The sequence below is a fragment of the Ambystoma mexicanum genome, chromosome 2p (assembly GCF_040938575.1).
Source record: "Ambystoma mexicanum isolate Mex_15411 chromosome 2p, UKY_AmexF1_1, whole genome shotgun sequence".
Taxonomy (NCBI): domain Eukaryota; kingdom Metazoa; phylum Chordata; class Amphibia; order Caudata; family Ambystomatidae; genus Ambystoma; species Ambystoma mexicanum.
The window spans coordinates 956,651,826-956,671,104 of NC_090923.1; the positions used below are offsets into that span (position 1 = coordinate 956,651,826).

The 19,279-nt window shown below is 46.4% G+C and overlaps 1 protein-coding gene across 2 annotated transcripts in view; it reads right to left on the reverse strand.

The window, feature by feature from the left end:
• The window catches only part of LOC138566960 (atypical kinase COQ8A, mitochondrial-like), a 349,117-nt gene that overhangs the window by 87,142 nt on the left and 242,696 nt on the right, over positions 1–19,279 (reverse strand). For both annotated transcript variants that reach the window (XM_069644743.1, XM_069644744.1), the window contains 2 exons: positions 2,395–2,514; positions 654–739 (listed from right to left, as the gene is read on the reverse strand). In XM_069644743.1, the coding sequence (XP_069500844.1) occupies positions 654–739; positions 2,395–2,514 (206 nt within the window). The remainder of the gene's footprint in view (positions 1–653; positions 740–2,394; positions 2,515–19,279) is intronic.

The following is a 19,279-nucleotide window of genomic DNA, read 5'->3' on the forward strand; positions in this document are numbered from 1 at the left end:
CGACAAAAAGGGTTTGCCTGTCCTAATGAGCCTACAGGTGTAAGCGGTGGCCACAGGCATTGACTTCACCTGTTTGTCGAAGGAGAGGGTAGAGTCAAGGGGTATCCTCTTTTCTCTGATTGGGCTATTCCCAGCCTCTTTGTGCTGGTGTCTCTGGATAGGCTCTGTTGCCAACATGTCGGTCCTGCTGTCTCCCAGAACCTATGGGCATGTCACTAAGGTGGCGGGTTACAGGAAGGGATAAAAACCTTGTCCACCATTTTGAATTGAACTTTCCCCTTGAGCAATAGCATGCAGGCTCTTGGCTTCTCTTGCCACACAGCTCGGGTTGGTGTCATGGAAGACTTCAGCTCTCCTCAAGACTCGCTCACTATTTGGTTGTGCACCCTTCTCTATAATCTGGATGAGTACTTGATGCGCGACTGTTTTGCACTGCTCACCACCATGAGGTTCAATCTGCTAGATGATGTTTACCAGGTAAAGCTCAAGAAACTGCCCAGTAGTTCTATTTGATAGCATGATTCTAGCATCAGGCGGGGTCAGAATACCATGCATGAGATGCTGAGGCTTTGAGAGAGGCTGTTTTGCACCAATCACATTAACTTCCTTCTTCTCACCAAAATATCCAATTGGCCACTTTTCTCCATACTTACCATCATCTGCTTGGTGGGCATGAAGTCAGCACCATGACGGACACGCTCGAAAATCTTCTGCAACGTTGGGTTGATGAAGGCATCATCTAGAGTGGACAGAGAGCAATTAGTAGGTGACTGACGGCTGATCTTCCCCCTTCTCTAATTGGGTAGTAGTAGTACCCTGCCAACCTTTGCAAGCCAGACTTCGAGGCACCTTGTACCTGCTTCGCCATGGCAGTTTTCTGCTTTTAGATTATTGTAATATTTATATGTCACCACATGCTTTGAATGGCAGCCTCAGGGCGCTTAGAACTTTGAGTAAGGGAGAAGAGAGCATAGCAAAACAAAAGAGTCACAAATCTGCAAGGTAAACCAGGGCCAAGCCTACAAAGACTTGTCATTATAGCACACACAAGTGTATCTCTTTGTCCCAATGGTGTACATCCATGCCCCCACCCAAAAAACGTTTATCCATATCCCCACACGTTTATTTTCTTAACAAGAATGGGTTATACGTGGTTTTAATGAAGTAAATTACTTTGTGGTAATTTACTTTGTCAGGATTACTTTGATTGTTTTTCCTGACGAAGTAAATATCCACCAATTAATTTACTCCGTTAAAACCACAATATATTCAAGTATGGTGTCTACATCCACATGTGAAGTTGGTATCTTGATCTGGTGGCTCTTAATGGCCACATTCCTACCTAATCATCTCTAAAAGGTCTCGTTTTGCCATCCATTCACATGCCAAGTTTTCATGACATGAAAGTACCTCTTACCGAATTAATCGAGCTACATTTTTTGATGTTCCCAGTATTGGGATACTGCCGTTTTAATGACCACATGTGAATGAACTACATTTTTTGAAGCGTTTTTTTCAAAAATGCGATTCGTTAAACAAACAAAATAAAAATATAAAGGTGGATTAGGGAAAGGGGAAAAGCCCAGTTATCAGGGTGACGCTTCATAAGGGGTACGTCAGGGCGAGAGGATAAGAATCAGGAGAATGCAGTGGTGAACCTGCAGGTTGGGAAACAGCATATTAGCAGAATATAGAGCCTGAGTAATGCCCATTTCAAAGAATGTATTTAAACAGTTTGACCATCTACTGTCCAGTCTTAATCCCATCTTTCTTTGACCATTTCCTAAAACACTGAAAGTACCACTTTGTCCTTTTGTCAACACTCTATGACATGACCATACCTGTGTCTGATGCCAGGAAATTAAGAGGTATGCATACTGTGGTGTCCAGAAGTGCCACCCGCGAGTAACTTTCTCCATTGTTTCTCTCAATATTTGGCTAACCTCCATTTCTGACCGGGCTTAAATTTGGGATACCAATGACTTTGTTGGAATGTTTTGTACATAACTCAGTATTCACTTTAAAACTACTGGCTACCCAAGAACACCAGATATCACCACCAACAATCCTTGCACGATGCATCAGCTGTGAGATCCCATAAATCCAAGCAGAAACAAGCATTTCCTCATCTTCCCGATGTACTCAAATTCCCTGTCAGCAGGCCATTTACTCCTTTTCCCTCCCTTCTTCTCACCACCCCTTTTCTTTCCCTTTCCATGCCGACAGACCCAGATCTGGTTACACCAGCAGTAGACACAATGCACACTGTGGACAAGCTTTGGCGATGGAAGGCCATCATGGTTGTAACTGGTGCATGGTTATCCCATTACATCTATGACTAGGTTCAATCACCCTTTCTCATGCTTTATACACCAAATGCCAATATGATCTTACCTTGGATACTCAGCATTTGGCCCAGCTTCAAGGCGGCTCCACGGACTTTGCATAGGGTGTTCACAATCTTCTCAGCACTTGCTTCGGTTAGGAGAGTGGTTACGTTCATACCTCGTCCATCTAAAAGAGTAAACACAAGTTTCAGGACCAAGATCCTATTACAGCAACACAGGAAATCAGAAGCAAAACTGGAGTACCTACTGTCCTTTTGCCTTAACTCAGAACTGTCTAGATAACAATTTCAAGAAAGACTAGATCACCCCTTACCCTAATCCTCCCTCCTCCATACTACTGAGAAACAGGACAAAATGGGCAGCAGAACACGTTAGCTATGATAACTAAGCTTTAACAGCATATAAATATGTCACCTTGTGATGCCGAACACCAAATTCGAGCCAGATCGCTCCATACAAGAGACACAAAATGGCCAGCATGAATTAATGAGAGGCACTGTGAGGCGACTAGCAGGTGGTTGACAGCACTTTGCAAAACAATATCATCACAGGTCTGTTCATTATGGACTATGCTAGGAGCTTAGTTAGCCCTGGACAGCCATGTCCTCTAGCACTGAATACTGAGAGGTACTGCTTTGGTGGACCAAGTTGATATCTAGGAATGATGGAAGGGTTCTATGTGATATTTCCGCATATTGAAGACCGAGCACAAATAAAATAAGAAATTTAGTCGACTTTGTGCGGCCCTCAATATGCCAAAATATCACATTACTTGATCCCAAACCCAATGCCCCCTTCTGCTCTGCCAGAAATACGAGCCCCCACCCCTCCCACACTTGTGATTGTCTTGTCAATCGGGGTGTTTCAGCCCCAAGCCTCCCTTCCTCCCACTCCACCCCCCCTTCCATGCCCAAAGCCTTTCTCCCACGCCACCTCCCACCACAGACACACTAGCCATGTAGCCCTTTCCCATGAGGCTAGGGAAGTGAAGCCGCTACCCGATAGTCCCTCTCCTAGGGGTGGTATAATGTAGGAGGACATCATGGGGAGGGACTCCCCTTCTGGGGATAAGGACAATCACATTGGGGTACAACACGTTACATAACATCACTCTCTCACATGCCTTAGTCCCACAGCCCCTCAATTGCCAACCACTATATTGAAAGTAAACCAGTGTATTTGGGTGGTGCCAGGAATACAACTAAGTTAGAAAGTACTAGGACGAAGAAGAACATAGAAAACATAAGGATTACTGACTTTCCTGGTACTGAGATAGGTGGCTCGCATTAGGAATACCAATTAGCCATTGACAACTGGTGTTGACGTTATGCTGGGGCGGAGAAAGTCCCATATGAAGGGAAGACTCGAGGTCTTCGCCTTCCTCCCTGGTTGGAGAACCTGTGAGTTTCGAATTACTTGGACTACCAGAGGAAAGGATTCTGCAGAGGTCACCAGCAGGAAGTTGAGAGTGTCTGCGACAGGTCCTGAATTGGCAGGACCGAGGTCAGCTGCAAGTAGGCAACGCAGTGGCACAACCTCCAGGAGGAGGTGACTCTGCAGCACCCGAACGTTACAGAGACTGCAAGAAGCCTCAACACGCGGAGACGCAGCAGAAGCAGAGACGTAGCCGTTGGCTGCAGGAAACGGGAAGGGGACCGACCCAAGTCCCTGGAGGGCCTGGCACCGTGCAAGCAAGTCACAGAAGTGAACGGGAAGAACAGGTGGGCCGGTAGGGACGTGGTTGGGGAGTTAAGAGGTCTCAGCTTAAGGCCAGGGCAAGTGCTTCAAAGGTCTGGGACCCCAACAAAAGAGTGCATCTGAGGGAATCAGAAGACCACTGACCACCAGAGAAGCGCCTGCGACCCGAATAAATGTAAAGATTGCATCAGAGGAAATCATCTTCGTACCAGTGGGGGTAAGACCACTGACTACCAGAGAAGAGTCTGGGACCCGAACAAAACTAAAGAGTGCATCTGAGGAAATCTTCCTCGTACCAGTGGCAGAATAAGTACACTAACCAGCAAAGAAGAGTCTGGGACCTCCACGAAAGAGAAGAGTGCATTCAAGGACATTTTCCTCGTATCAGTGGCAGAGATAAGCCCGCTGACCATTAGAGAAGGGTATTGGAACTTTGTTGATTCTGTGAAAAAGTGAAAAAATAACGCTCAAACATCAGGAGAAGTGAGTCATTTTCCTCGTGGGAAAAATCAAAGCCAGTCAGTACGCTGAAGAGGCGCCAGGAGAAGGGAGGGAGTCATTCCCCCTGGCATTGGAGAGTGTCGACATTCTCCTGGTATAAAACATTGTACAAAGTGCTGAAGTCACCAGCCAGGGCAAGGGAGTCATTCCCCCTAGCATTTGTGCTCAATAGGACATTTTTGGTATCATCATACCTACACCAGGTTAAGGGGGTTATTCTCCTGGAAAAATAACTTTCTGTTGAACAATATTAGTTTTAGTGTAAGGGTTAGAAGTAGGTTCTGACACAGGACGGTGGATTTTCATTTGGACAGGTATTCTGACAATTACTTGAGATTTAGTTTGAGGCAGGGAAACCCCCCTTTAGAGATAGAGATAGAGATAGTGAGGGTTTCTTAAGTCTTTAACCACAAAGATGCCACCTTTGTGTCAGTGTCCTTCTTCAACACGCTTGCACTGTCTCGAAGTGGTCTTTCTAAATCAGTATTTGAAGAAATCGATTTTCCATGACGTAGTGTCAATCCGTCGTGGGACGTGCAGAGGGGAACAGAACACAACGTTAAAACTCCAGCGTTCCACTGCCTTGGTGCTCCTCATTGGTCCTTTTACCCACAAGAGGGGTTTGGAGTGAGTTTCCTGTTTTTTTTTCACCTCGGTTTCTGGTTCTTCTGTTCTTCTGGACCCCTGGCTTGCTCCCTCACGTATTTAGTACCTGGATCTCCCAAATGGCCTTTGAATACTTGGTTTTTTAAACCCTTTTTTTTTGTTTTTTACTTTGCATTTGCTTCCTGGTTTGGGTTTCTTGAATTGTGCATCTGAATACTGTTGGAGGGTATGACAAACGTTGCTGCCTGTGAGGAAAGCCCACCCTGGGTGATTAAGGTTACACTTCTTACATTTGGCCTGAACTACCCAAAGTTATGGTAGCAATGGCAACATGGCCATGCATAGTCTAAGGAGGAAGGAGGGCTGTGTGATGCTAGAAATGCATTGGAGGGACAGGGCCTCCATGTCCTTGTCCTATAGTCCCTTATGTGTGTTCTGTGTTGTTTTCTGCACAGGAGTCCATGCGAGACTCATGGCAGTGCAGCTCTTCCTCTTTTTGGTTGTGGTGAACAGAGATGCTTGGGATTCCCTTATGGCACCCATGGGTGGGGTACAACCCTGTACCCCTAGTGTATGTTTTTGGGCACCTGTGTGTGGGCCATACAGCAGGGTATGGGCTGGTGGCAGCGCCATGCTGAATTTGACAGGTTCTCTGAGTAGCCTCCATTTTGGGATACCCAGGCCCTGCCATAGGAATCAGTGGATTCCTGATAGGAGTCAAGATGGCCCCTGTGGCTTCTTGGTTTCTATTACTGGCTACATTGTTTTCCCAAAGTCCTCGGAAGCCCTGACTCTGTTCCTTCCCCTGACTGGCTGTTCGGCGGAAGAACTATATATGGTATTGTGGGGGAAGTCCAGGGCAGAATGGCTGGAGCCTTCCCAGTGACTGTATGTTGTGGACCCTTGGGGGGACCTGGGTGAATGGAGTGTGACCAATATACATTCCACGTTATGGGTGTCTGTTTTTTTGTGTGTGTGTGTGTATGTGTGAGACACAAAGAATGAGACCGCCCTGCCTGAAACTGACATGAATGCAGTGTGGTGTGCTGAAAGGCTGGGTGCTTGCCACAATCCACATTCCTTGTTATGGGTGTCTGGGTGGAAGTGAATGGCCTGAATGCACTGTGAGCCTGATGGGCTGCCTACTTGTATGAATGCCCTTTCTGACTGATTGGCTGAGTGAGCCTGGCTCAGTATTGTGAATGAGGGACAGATCTGTATATCTGGGGACCTCTCACTTACCAGACTTGTTCTCAAGCTGAAGTTGAAACTTGAAGCTGCTTATCCTTGAAGCCCAGCTGAAGAAGAACTAGTTACTTTGTTCTTTCAAATGGATGTTCCTCCAACGTATTCCTCATCTATGACATGTAATGTCCACAGCTTTGCTGCTTCGGAAATTCTTTTGGCAGAGTGCGTCCTTACATCGATGGCATCGGGTCGATGTCCGTCGAAGGCCTCCATCGAGGGTGAAGTCATCGGATGTTATAAGTAGCATGCACAGCGCTCGTAGCCTCAGTTCATGTTTTTCCCCCTCACAACGTGAGGCACACATGCCCAGAACACAGCATCGACTGCACTTAGCCTTGCAGGACGTAAGTTGTAAAGGCATGGGAATTTCTTGAGAGGGGTAGGCTGGGAGGGCGATGAGGAATACGTTGGAGGAACATCCAGTCAAAAGAACGTTACCCGTTTGGTAAGTAAATTGTTCTTCGAATGGATTGTGTCCTCCAACGTATTCCTCATCTAGAACAGACTCCCAAAGAAGTAATAATGAGTGGAGGAGGGAAAAGAATTTAAAAATATCCAATTAAATGGCAGAGTAAAGCACTGCCTTACCAAAGGCAACATCCTGAGCATGTGAAGTATCCAGGGATTAATGCTTAACAAATGTGTGTATAGAAGACCACGTTGCAGCGTCACAGATATTTTTTACCGGCACACCCCTCAAGAGGGCTGTCGAAGTAGCGATGCCCCTAGTGCAAACCCTCCGGAGGGTCATTACCCGCTAACCGGTAGCATTCTGCAATAGTGAGGATAATCCACCTAGACAAGGTCTGCTTAGAAACATCCTGTCCTAAACAGTGTCCAGTATAGCCCACAAAGAGCTGGTCGTCCACTCTGAGCTTAGCCATCCTGGAGAGATAAAAGCTCAAGGCTCTTCTATGATCCAACCTAGCAAGCCTTTCCTCTTCCTTACTAGGATGAGGAGGAGGATAGAAAGCGGGGAGTACCACCTTCTGACTAAAATTAAATTCTGACACAACCTTAGGTAAAAAGGACGGACGTACTCTCAATACAACCCTGTCCTTGTGGAACAAAATAAAGGATGGCTTAGAAGAAAGTGCCTGCAACTTGCTCACTCTTTTAGCAGATGTGACTGCAATTGAGAAAACAGTTTAAAGTGTCAACAATCTTCATGGGCAAGAGTGCAAAGGTTCAAATGGAGCACCCATCAGAAATTTTAGAACCAAATTAATGTCCCAGCCCGGCACCTGAAACAGCGATGGCGGGAACACATTTATGAGTCCTTTCAAAAACGGAGTGATCAGTGGAATATTAAAATAAGAGCATTCTTCTGAAGAGCACTTAAATATAGACAGCACTGCCAAATAACCTTTAATGGTGCCCACCTGAAGACCCTTGTGGGCCAAATAAAGCCAGAAGGAGAGAACCTCTGGAATCGAGCACTGAAAAGGATCCACATTCCTTCCTCTGCACCAATCGCAAAACGTATGCCAACGGTAATGGTAGAGGGACTTGGCTACCGGCCGCCTAGCTGAAAGCAACACAACCATCACGTCATCCAGGAAGTCCCAATCCCTATATCACAACCTCTCAGAAACCATGCATGAAGATTGAGAGTCTTAACCTCTGGATAGAGAACCCGACCTCCCGCTCGCGAGAGAAGATCCTCTTGTTGGGGAAGATGCATTGGAGGACAGATGGACAAGTCTAGAAGGTCCTTGTACCACGCTGTCCTGGCCCAATCCGGAGCAATGAGGATCATGCAGGTTCCCGAACCTTCTCAACCTCCTAAGAACTTGAGGAATGATGAGGATCGGAGGAAACACGTACAGCAGCGGGAAAAGCCACTCCATGACGAACTCGTCTCCTAGAGCTCCTCTCGGAGGAAATTCCCTCGAGCAGTAGCTTTCGCACTTCCGGTTGGCACCAGTCACAAACAGGTCCACCTGTGGGGTTCCCCAAAGGGCAAAGAACTCCTGAAGGACTTCCTGAGCTAGTTCCCACTCGTGGGAGACCGCGCACTGCCTGCTCAGAGCGTCCTCTGCCATGTTCTCCTCGCCGGCTGGATGAACCGCTGATAGGGAAATTCCCTCTTGTATTGCCCAGAACCAGAGCTGCATTGCCTCCCTGCACAGAGGCAGTGACCCCTACACCTCCTCTCTTGTTGAGGTAATGCATTGTCACTGTGTTGTCCGGCATTATCAGGACATTCTACCCCCGCACAGACAGCAGGAAAGGCTTCAGCGCCAGTCTGATAGCTCTCAGCACCAATAGATTGATGTGAAGTCTTGACTGCGATGTAGACCAACGACTGCTGATGGACAGATCGTCGGCATGAGGTCCCCACCCTGTCAGGGAAGCGTCTGTCACCAAAGTGACATCCGGCAATGGCTGCCAAAAAGGCTCTCCTTTCATGAGATTCTTCTAGTCGGCCGACCACAGAAGCTTCTGCGAGACTAAGAGCGGAACATGAAGGAGATCCGACATCCTGCCCGAGAACTGGGACCATGGAGTCTGAAAAACCCACTGAAGGGATCTCATTCTCAAGTGGGCCTCTGGCACCAGAAAAATGCAGGATGCTATGAGGCCAAGCAACCTTAAGAATTCGAAAGCCAGAAGACTCTGAGCTTGCTGAAATTTTGTGACCATCTGAAGAATGATGAGCCCTGACCTTGGGTGGCGAGCACATCCCCATGGGTGTGTCCAAAATGGCCCCTATGTACTGTAGCCGTTGGGATGATGGCATATGTGACTTCTTGTAGTTGAGGGAGAAGCCCAGCTTGTGAAGGGAGTGGCAGGTGACGTTGAGATGATCCAAGGCTTGTTCAAGAGAACGCACCCTGATCAGCCAATCGTCCAGGTAGTGGTAGACGTGAATCCCTCCTCTGCTGAGATGCGCTACCACCACCACCATGAGTTTGGTGAAAACCCTCGGTCAGAGGTGAGCCCGAATGGCAGGACCCGAAACTGATAATGGGATCCATCAACTGCGAACCTGAGGCATTTCCTATGCTTGAGATGGATCGGCACATAAAAATAAGAATCCTGCAGGTCCAATGACACCAACCAATCCTGAAGTTGGAGGGCCTGAAGGATCTGAGGCCATCTTGAACTTGTCTTTCCTGAGGAACTTGTCCAAAATGGGTCGCAGTCCTCCGTCCTTCTTGGGAATCAAAAAATAAGGGGAATACCAACCCTTGTTCCACTCCACTACAGGCACTGGTTCTATAGCGCCCTTCTCCAGCAGGGCCAAAATCTTGTGCACAAGGAATGGATCCGGCACCTTCAAAGAGTGTCTCCCCAGTGGATTGTTGTGAGGCCGTTGGGGAAAAAAGGGAGGCAGTAACCATGGGCTATTGTATCCAGAGCCCATGCATGTGAAGTAATGGCTTGCCATTCTTTGAGCTGCTGCGACAGCCTGTCCCCCACCAGAGAACAATGGGACCTGGCCTCAGAGCCGTTTAGCAGCGGCAGCAGCAGTGCCTGATGGCAAAGAGGCAGCTGCCTAAGCGGCTTTGGCACCTCTACCTCTTCCACCACGAATGAATTTACGTTGGCCCCTTTGACTGGCCATCCCTTTCCCCTTTCCAAATGAGGAGTAATAGCGAAAGGAACCACCCCTCCATTGCTGTCCCATAGGACGAAAAGGCTGAGGTTGTCGGACAGCTGCGCCCAAAGACTTGGCAGCTGCATTGGAGGTCTGCAACTTCTCAAGGCTCTCGTCAGCCTTGTTGCCAAAAAGATGCGACCCATCAACAGGCATGTTGCGAAGACGGGCCTGCACACCAGGTGCAAAACCGGACTTCCACAACCACGCAAACCTGCGCATCATGGTGCTCATAGCCATGGACCTTGCAACACTATCCGTAGTGTCCAACCCAGACTGAAGGGATTCACACATGCCATCCTTGCCATCCTGCACAATAGCTAGAAAGCCAACCCTTTCCTCCCCTTCGGGAATATGCTCAGCCGCAAGTGAAATTCAATTCCACAGAGTGTGCGAAATTCAATTCCACAGAGTGCTAAAATTTTGCCAAGGCACAGGTGGAGTTGGCCGAATGCAGCACCATTTTTTTATTTTTATTTATTTATAGACTTTTAGTTTTGTAAAAGAAAACAAACTTTTTGTCATTCCCATTCCCAATCCCCTGTCCCACATCATTATGTATTTCACGTCTGGAGTTTTGCGGACGTGGGATGATCTACAGTTCTGTAGTTGTATTAGTAGTATTATCTGAGAGTTCCAGTATTTTCAACGTTTGTGGTAATATCATGTCCATAAAGTTAATTACACCACACGTTAGCTGCACATTTGTTCCCATAATCAAATGGGTCCACCATTCAACCACGTTACCATTTTTAGGGGCATAACGTTCTAGATGCAAGGAACGTTGGCCGTGATCTGCGGACACTCTATTAGATGTTTAGTGGATTCAAGCTCCTTCTGGCAGAAGCGACATTTGTCGTTCATTGTCGTAGAGTCTTTTATTCTCATCAGCTGCTCCTTTGTATTATAAAGATTAAGGCGTAGGTGCAAGAACTGATTCCGGTGGTAATTGGATGGAAATCTAGCCAAATACTTTGGCAGTACACCCATTTTTTGCACGCTCAGGCCTAAATCTATTGCTGAAGTTAATGCGACATGTTTTTCCGCATTTTTTATCAACTTCCATTGTTTGAATTTATCTCTTGCCAGTTGCGGTATCTTTATGACCAATGACATTTTTATGTTCGCTTCTTCTAAAATGTCTAATAATTTCTCTTCCCAGCTGTTTATTAATACGGCAGATGTGTCCTGGTTCCTATTGGCCAGAATAGAGTATGCCTTTGATGCTGGCGATATTCTCATTTTCCTTCGAAGTGCTATAGATTTCCACAATGCTATGGTATGTAGGGAATCCAGACCCAATTCGTGCCTCAATGCCACCATTGAGACGCATTGCGGCAGATGGAGAACTTTGCGCCAGAAGCAGCCCTCTAGTTGTGTCCAAAAATTTGCACTGATGTCCCACCCTGATTCGCTGCCAAAACATTCTGCTGGTGTCACTTTTTGCAAGTAAAAGGTCACTACAGGTTGAAGTGAGAATTTTCCATAATTTATGTGCAGTTTTCGTCCTTGCAAGGCAAACAGTCGCATACGAGAGTGGATTTCATTGGTCCAACTCCATTCTCTGATCGAGATATTAAAGGAGACGGCCAGGTATCGAATGGCATCTGTTCTGGATAGTATCTCATTGTATATTTTCCACTTGAAACTCACTTTTTTTTAATTTAGTTTTCTGTCCAAAAGCCATCACTTGAGATTTGTTCACATTAATCATTTGGTGATTAGCCGTTAAGTAGGTCTGTAGAGCTGACAGTGATCTTTGTAGGCCTATTTCAGTGCTATCGAGCAACACTACGTCATCCGTATAGATTATGTGGCTATTGTGAGATCCGTTTACTTTGGGAGGAAAGCACCGTGTTTGTGAAAGTGCCTCAGGCAAGTCAGCAATGAAAAGTTTAAACAGGGCTGCAAGAGGGCAACCCTGTTTTACACCCTTTGTAGTTTTTATTTCATCTGATAATTCGCCTTCTGCATTTAGGCGCACGCGAATGCTAGCATTAGCGTGTAGTGCCATCAGCGGTGATAACTCATTTGGGCAACCCCACGTCTTTAGTTTTTGCCACAGTAGGTTGCGATTGATGCTATCAAAGGCTTGTTTTAGATCAATAAAAGTTAAAAACAATCTTTTTTTGTGTTTTAAAGCATCTAGTTTAGCCAGATTTAATAGCAGCAGATTGAGTTCTACACCAACTCCTTTAGTAAACCCAGTTTGTCTCACGTCGTAGATCATATTATATTCTGCCCGTTTCGAGATTTTTCTTTGCAGGAATGTGGCAAATATCTTCCCCATAGTATCCAACAGCGCTATGGGCCGATAGTTAGCTGGGTCTTCTCGATTTCCTCTTTTAAACACCGGGACAATGATCGCTTTAGTCCAAGAATCAGGGATTTTTGATGTTTGGGCAATTTGGTCAAATAAGACTTTGATGAATTGTGCCTAATTTTCTTTATTTGTTTTTAGCATGACATTGGAGATCCCGTCAGGACCTGCAGCTCGTGATGATTTCAAATTTTAAAATGCTTTTTTAATTTCCCCAACTGATTCACTGACATCCCAGTTGCACTCTTCCAGTGTGGACTTTGGAAGGCTATCGGCATAGCCAGTGTTGAATACCGCGTTATAATGTTTTACCCAAGTGGCAGCGTTCACGCTATTTGCTAGGTAGTTTATTTGTTTTAGATTGCCACTATTTATGATTTTCCATATATTTGAGCTGTCTTTTTGAATTAATAGGCGCAACATTAATTCCGCTTGTTCCTGATCTCGTATGATGTTAAAGGACTTTATCCAATTTCGGTATTGTTGACGCCTTGTGGCTATTTGCTGTAACAAATGAATGACGCCAATTTCCTTCAATTTTTTCAAATCTTTCGCTAATGATTTTTTTGCTTCACATCATTCAGGACTAAACGGATGGGTGTAATCTCTAATCATCCTCTTGTTTGAACTAGTAAACTGTTTTAATAGAGATGCATATTCTACATGTCGCTTGATGGAACATGTATGAATGAAATCCATTGTCAATATATCGATCTGCTTGCTGTTTATTCGCAGTCGGTTTTGGGTATTATTGATGTCCAATTGTGCGGTATAACTTAACTGGTTTCCTGTGTTATGTGTATGCCAAGATAGAATGAGTACATTGTGGTCACTTATGGAGGATTTTTTCACGTGTAAATCTGAGATTAAAGCATGTAAGTTCTCAGACACCCACATGTAGTGTAGGGTTTTATTTATATCGCCTCAATGCCATGTTGCGGCTGCAGGAATATCACCTCTGATGCATCCATTCAGCAGTACGCAATTGTGTGTTAGTTCGTAAGCCCATTTCGTGCCACGATCAGAAGTTTCGGTTGGGATCTCTTGTATGTCATTTGAGTTGCGTTCTTTTATTTTGTCGAACCACGTGTAGTTTAAATCACCACAGACTAGTATAAATGGCTCGTCGAATGTTGCATAACAACTATCTATTTGCGCAGTTACAGACGCCAAGTATTCTGCGTCTGAAATCATTGCTGGATTCCAGTAGGTGTTTAATAACAGAAGATGTTGCTTTTGTGTATTTCCCAGTTGGTCGTACGTTGGAGATCGAAGCGTGATCGTTTGTACGAATAGGTTAGGATTTTGGATTCCAATCACTTCCTAACCTGAGGAATTTTTTATCATTGCGAGTAAACCAGAGAAAGGACGGCCAGTTTGATTTTTACCGGCCTCATTTAAGTAGATTGTGTAGCCGTCACAGGATGGCGTCTTTCTGAGCCAAGTTTCTTGCAGACAGATGAACAGACTTTTAATGTATTGAGATTTTCCTTCTTGAAATAAATGGGCAAAACCTCTGGTATTCCAGGATGTTAACAGTTGGGTCGTGCATCTTGACCCTGCATCATCCTATACGTTGCTTCTTTGTCTATTTGTGTCAGTTGCATACCCCGACTGTTTGAGTTGCTTCCTCAAGACTTCCCTTTTAGCAGTGTTAGACGTGTGCTGCAGGCCTTTTTCGTTGGTCAAATTGGGAGAAGATTGTTGCTCTTCTGCAATTGCTAAATTAAAGCCAAAGAACAATAGGTCATCCTTTGCATCGAGTAATGGTCTTGCTACCGTTTTTGTCCTCATGTGCAAGATTACCCAATCCGATCTTGACACGTTTTTGTATTCTACGATTCCGATGTCATCTGATCGGATATTTCGCAGTGCAGGTACATTGTGCAGCAGTCTCATCACATTGGCTCTATTTAGGTTTATTTCATTTTTATCCTCCAGAATGTTTTCAAGCTCCAATTTGCACCGACTTCCATTTGTTGACACCTGTTGCTCAGATCTACTTCGATTGCTTTGCTGTTTTTCAAGTTTCTCGTTTGCGCATTAGTGTATTTGGGGTTGAGTTTCAGTACTGGCTTTTCAGCGTTTGCTTTGAGTATCAGACCTGTCATTAGAAAAGGCAGGTTGGTCGTTTTCAAGTTCCAAGGACCGTACACCAGCTGGGCCCAATGGATAACGTTCATGTAGCGCGTTATTGTCTTTAAAGGTTAATTGTGTTGTTCCATCACCTTTCCTTGTCGAGTCAGCCCTTGCGTTTGGATCACCTTCTAATTCGTTGTCGTCTTCTACAGTATACGTAGATGGGTCACACAGGTTTATTGAATCGTCTGTAGATTGGTCAACAGATGGACTGATGTCATCACGTCCATGTTTTATGGTCTTTCCACGTTTTTACTACTTCAGGTCGTGGAGGCGTGGTCAAATTTCTTATAAATTTTTTGGCATCATTTGTGCGTGGGCGTTTTGGTGCTGGACCTTTTCTTGATGTTTTCAAGGTTTTGGATTGTTTTGCCTTCGGCATAGTTAGAGTCTTTGTTGATTTTATTGATTTTGCTGTTTCAGTAAATATATCAAAAGAGATATTTTTCTCTGCTGCTGTTGTGTTATTTGAAAAACCAGTCTGCGAGATTGACTTTTCATTATTCGCTGCTGTACTGGATTGTACAGAGGGTGCCTCATTGTTTACGGTTGTATTAATTTGGACATCAGTTGGTATGGAAGAGCGCTCTATTGTTTGTGTTTCATTGTTTGCCAATACAACGGGAATTGGAGCAATAGCATGTTCCTTGGTTATATTGATCGTGCTAGTGATTTTTGAACCACTGATCTCTTCTTCTGCTGCTTTTAACTCAGTTGCACTGAATGGCAACAGGAGATGGTCAAGTCGCACATTGGGCGATGGATTCGTGACCTGTTCAAAGTTATATTGGTTACAACTGCAAGACTCTCTCATTGTGTTGCCTCGGGGTTGTACAGCAACATTGTGCCTTATCCACTTAGTACATTCCACTAGAGCCTCGGCAAGATCTACTTTTTCATGGGCCTCCCTTTTTGTTATTTCGTTTAAACGAGAGTGCCATTGGTGTGTGGAAGCAACTTCTAAGTCTAGGCGACTGCTTAGCTGCTCATTACATTTTTCCATTGCCGTCAATTTGTTGTTTAGCAGTACCAAAATTGAATTTTGGTCACATACTGTATCATTTAGTGCTTCGTACAATTTCATGAATGGCATTAGTGCTATAGATGTTGCTGCTAGAACATTATTGTGAATCTGAATGCCAGCTGCGATGCAAATGTTTCCTTTCGTATTTGTGGAATTATCTACTGAGTTACTTACACTAGTTTCAAGATGCCTTTTTCCTGACAAATTGTGTTCATTTTGCCCTGTTTCAGATTCATCACAATTTTCCTTTTCCGTTCTCGATTTGCATCGACTTTTTTGCTGGAAGTCTTCTAACACGTCCAAGTTGAGAACATCCACTGTAGCAGTCGAGTCATGCGAGGCCACAGCTTTGTGGAATAAATGATTTATTTCTTTCCGCTGGGTGCTCACTTTGCGGGCTGGTGTTCGTCCCTTATCACGATTGTTGGTGAAACTGTCGTTTAAGCGTTCACGCATAAGGTGAAAATCTGCTTTTAAGCGTGCGGTCAGCCGTGCCTCGCGAGCGACAACATCATGGGACATTAAAGTACTCATTTTAGGTGTTAGCAGAGGTCGCGGCGAGGGCGCCGCATGCTCCTTTAATTCTAATACATCAGGCGTCTGGATTCCTCTCATTGACTCCTACATTTCCGCCAACATTATTTAAGGTGCATGGTAACTTTACTTCTAAGGCACTTGATTGAAATGCACCCTCGTGTGTGTCAGGCCTCGTAGCAATCTGTGTAATGATTTTTTGGTTTTCCTGTGTGTTAATGTGGCCATGCTGCTCAACATTTTGTTTTGTCAGTGCATCGGACTGCTTGGAACTTGTTTGCAATAGAGGTGATTTCAGTCTTCCAATTGATGGGGACCGCATTGCCAGCAGATCTGCGTCAGTTATATCAAACGAGAAGGTTTCCGATGCATCTAAGTATGATGTGGGTGGGGGCCCTAATGGGTCTTCTGCAAAGAGTTGGAGTTGATTTGGAAGTTCGCACATTGTGTGTTCGCTTTCACTCATTAGTAGACATTCTGTGATTGCATTTAGATCAGGAGTCAACTTCGGTTTCGGCGCTAACTGAAACAAAGTTTTTACAATCGGCTAGTGAGTGGCATCAATGTCAATATCGATATCGTTAATGGCTGCCGCTACTATGCCTGCAGACGCCGAAGAGTCAGCGGTGAATTCGACAACCTCGACAACCTCAGCTAACTCAGCTAACTCAGCCAGCTTGTCAGGCTTATCTGCCGGAGCGATACACAATCTCTCGTCGTGTCTTTTTGGCAGCGAGATAGCTTTCTCCAAAGTTACAGAAACAATTGCACGTGAATCGTCTCCCAATGGCAGCGTGTCGGCAATAATGCATTGTTCGCTTACCTTGGATTTTCCCAATTTGGAATGCTGCCTCCGCAGCTGTTGTAGACAATTTCGCGTCTGTACTCCGACGCCCAGTTGTGATGCCTCCAAGTCACCAGGAGGCATGTCCATCGTCTTGAGCACTGAAGACCTGGGGGCGGACTGAGGAGGACTGGGCAGACTGGACTCACTGCCGGACTCTGCGCCGCGCTCCGTGCGGTAAGAAGCAATATATAGTTGCAGTAGAAAGGGGACTGGATCACAGTAGCTGCAGCTCCTCAGGGACAGTCAAACGAAACAACCAGAGTTCTGGGCAGACTGGACTCACTGCCGGGCTCCCTGTCACTCCCACCTGCTCATGTGGGTCCGGGCCACGGACTTGTCTCTGTAGGCTCTCTCATTGCTCGCGCTCTCTGGGGGAGGCCTCCGTTGAGTTCCTGGGGGTGGCCTCCACTGCTCGAGGATCGGAGAAAAGACAGTAGAGTTTGGCTATCATACAGGAGGTGCGTATACCAGCGCTTAGTGGGGAATGGGAGGGTATGGTTGGCTTCCGGTTCTCGGGGTGGTGGGAGGCGACCTCCGGTCTTCTGCACACTCCTTCCCTGTCAGCGCGCGCTCTCTTCACAGCAGCCTCACCACCCCACAGCTGCCAGATCCTACGCACAAAACAAGCCCAACTGCCTCTCAAAAGAAGCTTGGCACCACACTCCCAGCAGAAAATAACTTGCACGCCCATCCATCTGTGCGATTATCGTCCCGATCAGGAGGGATGATGGGGTATGCTGCCTGCATCGAGGTGGCCGTAGCCGCCTGGACCACCAAACTCTCGGGAGTAGGGTGTGTGGACAGATAGCCAGGGTCGCTACTGGATGGGCGATATTTCTTTGACAACAACTTGTTAACCGCCGGAAGAGACTCCGGGGCATTCCAAGTAACAGCCACCCTCTTTTGCAAAGCCACATGAAATGGCAACACCGGGTCCGTGGATGGACCCCGATCCAAGATGTCTGTAAGGTCATCCTGATCAAAAGCAACCGGAGGCCTGGACCAACCTAGGTACTCTACAACCTTTGACATCAGTCTTCGATAGGAAGATTCAGCATGATCACCAGGCTCGGGCTTACCAAACTCCATCTCAGGAGATTTATCTAGGCCACTGGCATCATGCAAGGATTGATGCAGATCCTCAATCTGACTTTCCTCAGAAATGAGACATTCTGGAGCCCCAGGGGTCCCATAAGGAATACCAAGGGGCACATCCTCCTCCTCAGACCCCTCTTCCTCTTCAAAAATATTCTGGTGAGACTGAAAGAACTCCTTCCTAGGGAGAGGCGTACACCTCTTATCAGGGACAGGCTTCACAGACTTAGCAGCAGCCTTTCTTGGAGGTGCAACAGCCACAGGGTCTTCCACCAGTAGATTCTGCCCAATAGGCGCCGACAGTCCAGACGGCATCGGTGTTGACGTCGACAAAGGTGCCGAAGGCCTGATCGGGGGTAAAGACCTGACAGACTCACTCGATGGACAGCACCAATGGTGTCAACACCTTCTTCGACAAAGTCAAAGGCTTCAACGGTTTCGTTGGAGGCGAAGACCACGACCTGGACCTGGCATTTCTCTGGCGATCCCGATGCCTTGTCCGAATGGGACCTCAACTACCCGGGCTCGAGGGTGCAAAAGCATCGGACTGAGACTGTAACTTACCAGCTTCAACCAAAGGCGCGGACGAAACTGTGCCGTGAGATTGAAATATCTTTAACATTTGCTACTGAAAAGACTCCCAGTCCTCGGGGGTAGAGGATTTAGTGGGGCATGACATTTTCTTCGGGTAGTCATCATCCGACTAGGACGGGGAAGGCGAACGGTGACGCGGATTCCGGGACCGCCTCGACAAAGAGGAAGAGTGGCACGAACCACTCCGGGACCTAGATCTCCTGGACGTCTTCCGACGAGGAGACTCTCTCGACTCATCAGTAGACATACCAGTAGATTTGGATTCACGGGGTTTGGAAACACAGCCTACCTTCAATTTCCCCTTACGCTCCCGCAAAGCCTCGTCAGTCAACGACTGGCACTTCGAGCAGTCGTCCGTAGCGTGGTCCTCGCCCAGGCACCACAAGCAGATACGGTGCGGGTCCGTGATGGACATCTTGAACCCACAGTCCCGACATTTCTTGAAGCCAGACCACGGGTTCTTTGGGGTGGAAGAAGAAGACATAATCACACAATATGAAGTAGGAGACACGAGGCGCGCCGAGAACTCGAAGCAAACACATTTGCAGATAAAAACAGAACTGAGGCTATGGGCGCTGTGCGTGCTTCTTCGAACATCCGATAACATCACCCTCGACAGAGTCCTTCGAGGGACATCGACCCGACGCCATCGACACAAGGACGCACTCTGCCGGAAGAAAATCCGAAGCAGCACAGCTGTGGACATTAAATGGACAAGGAA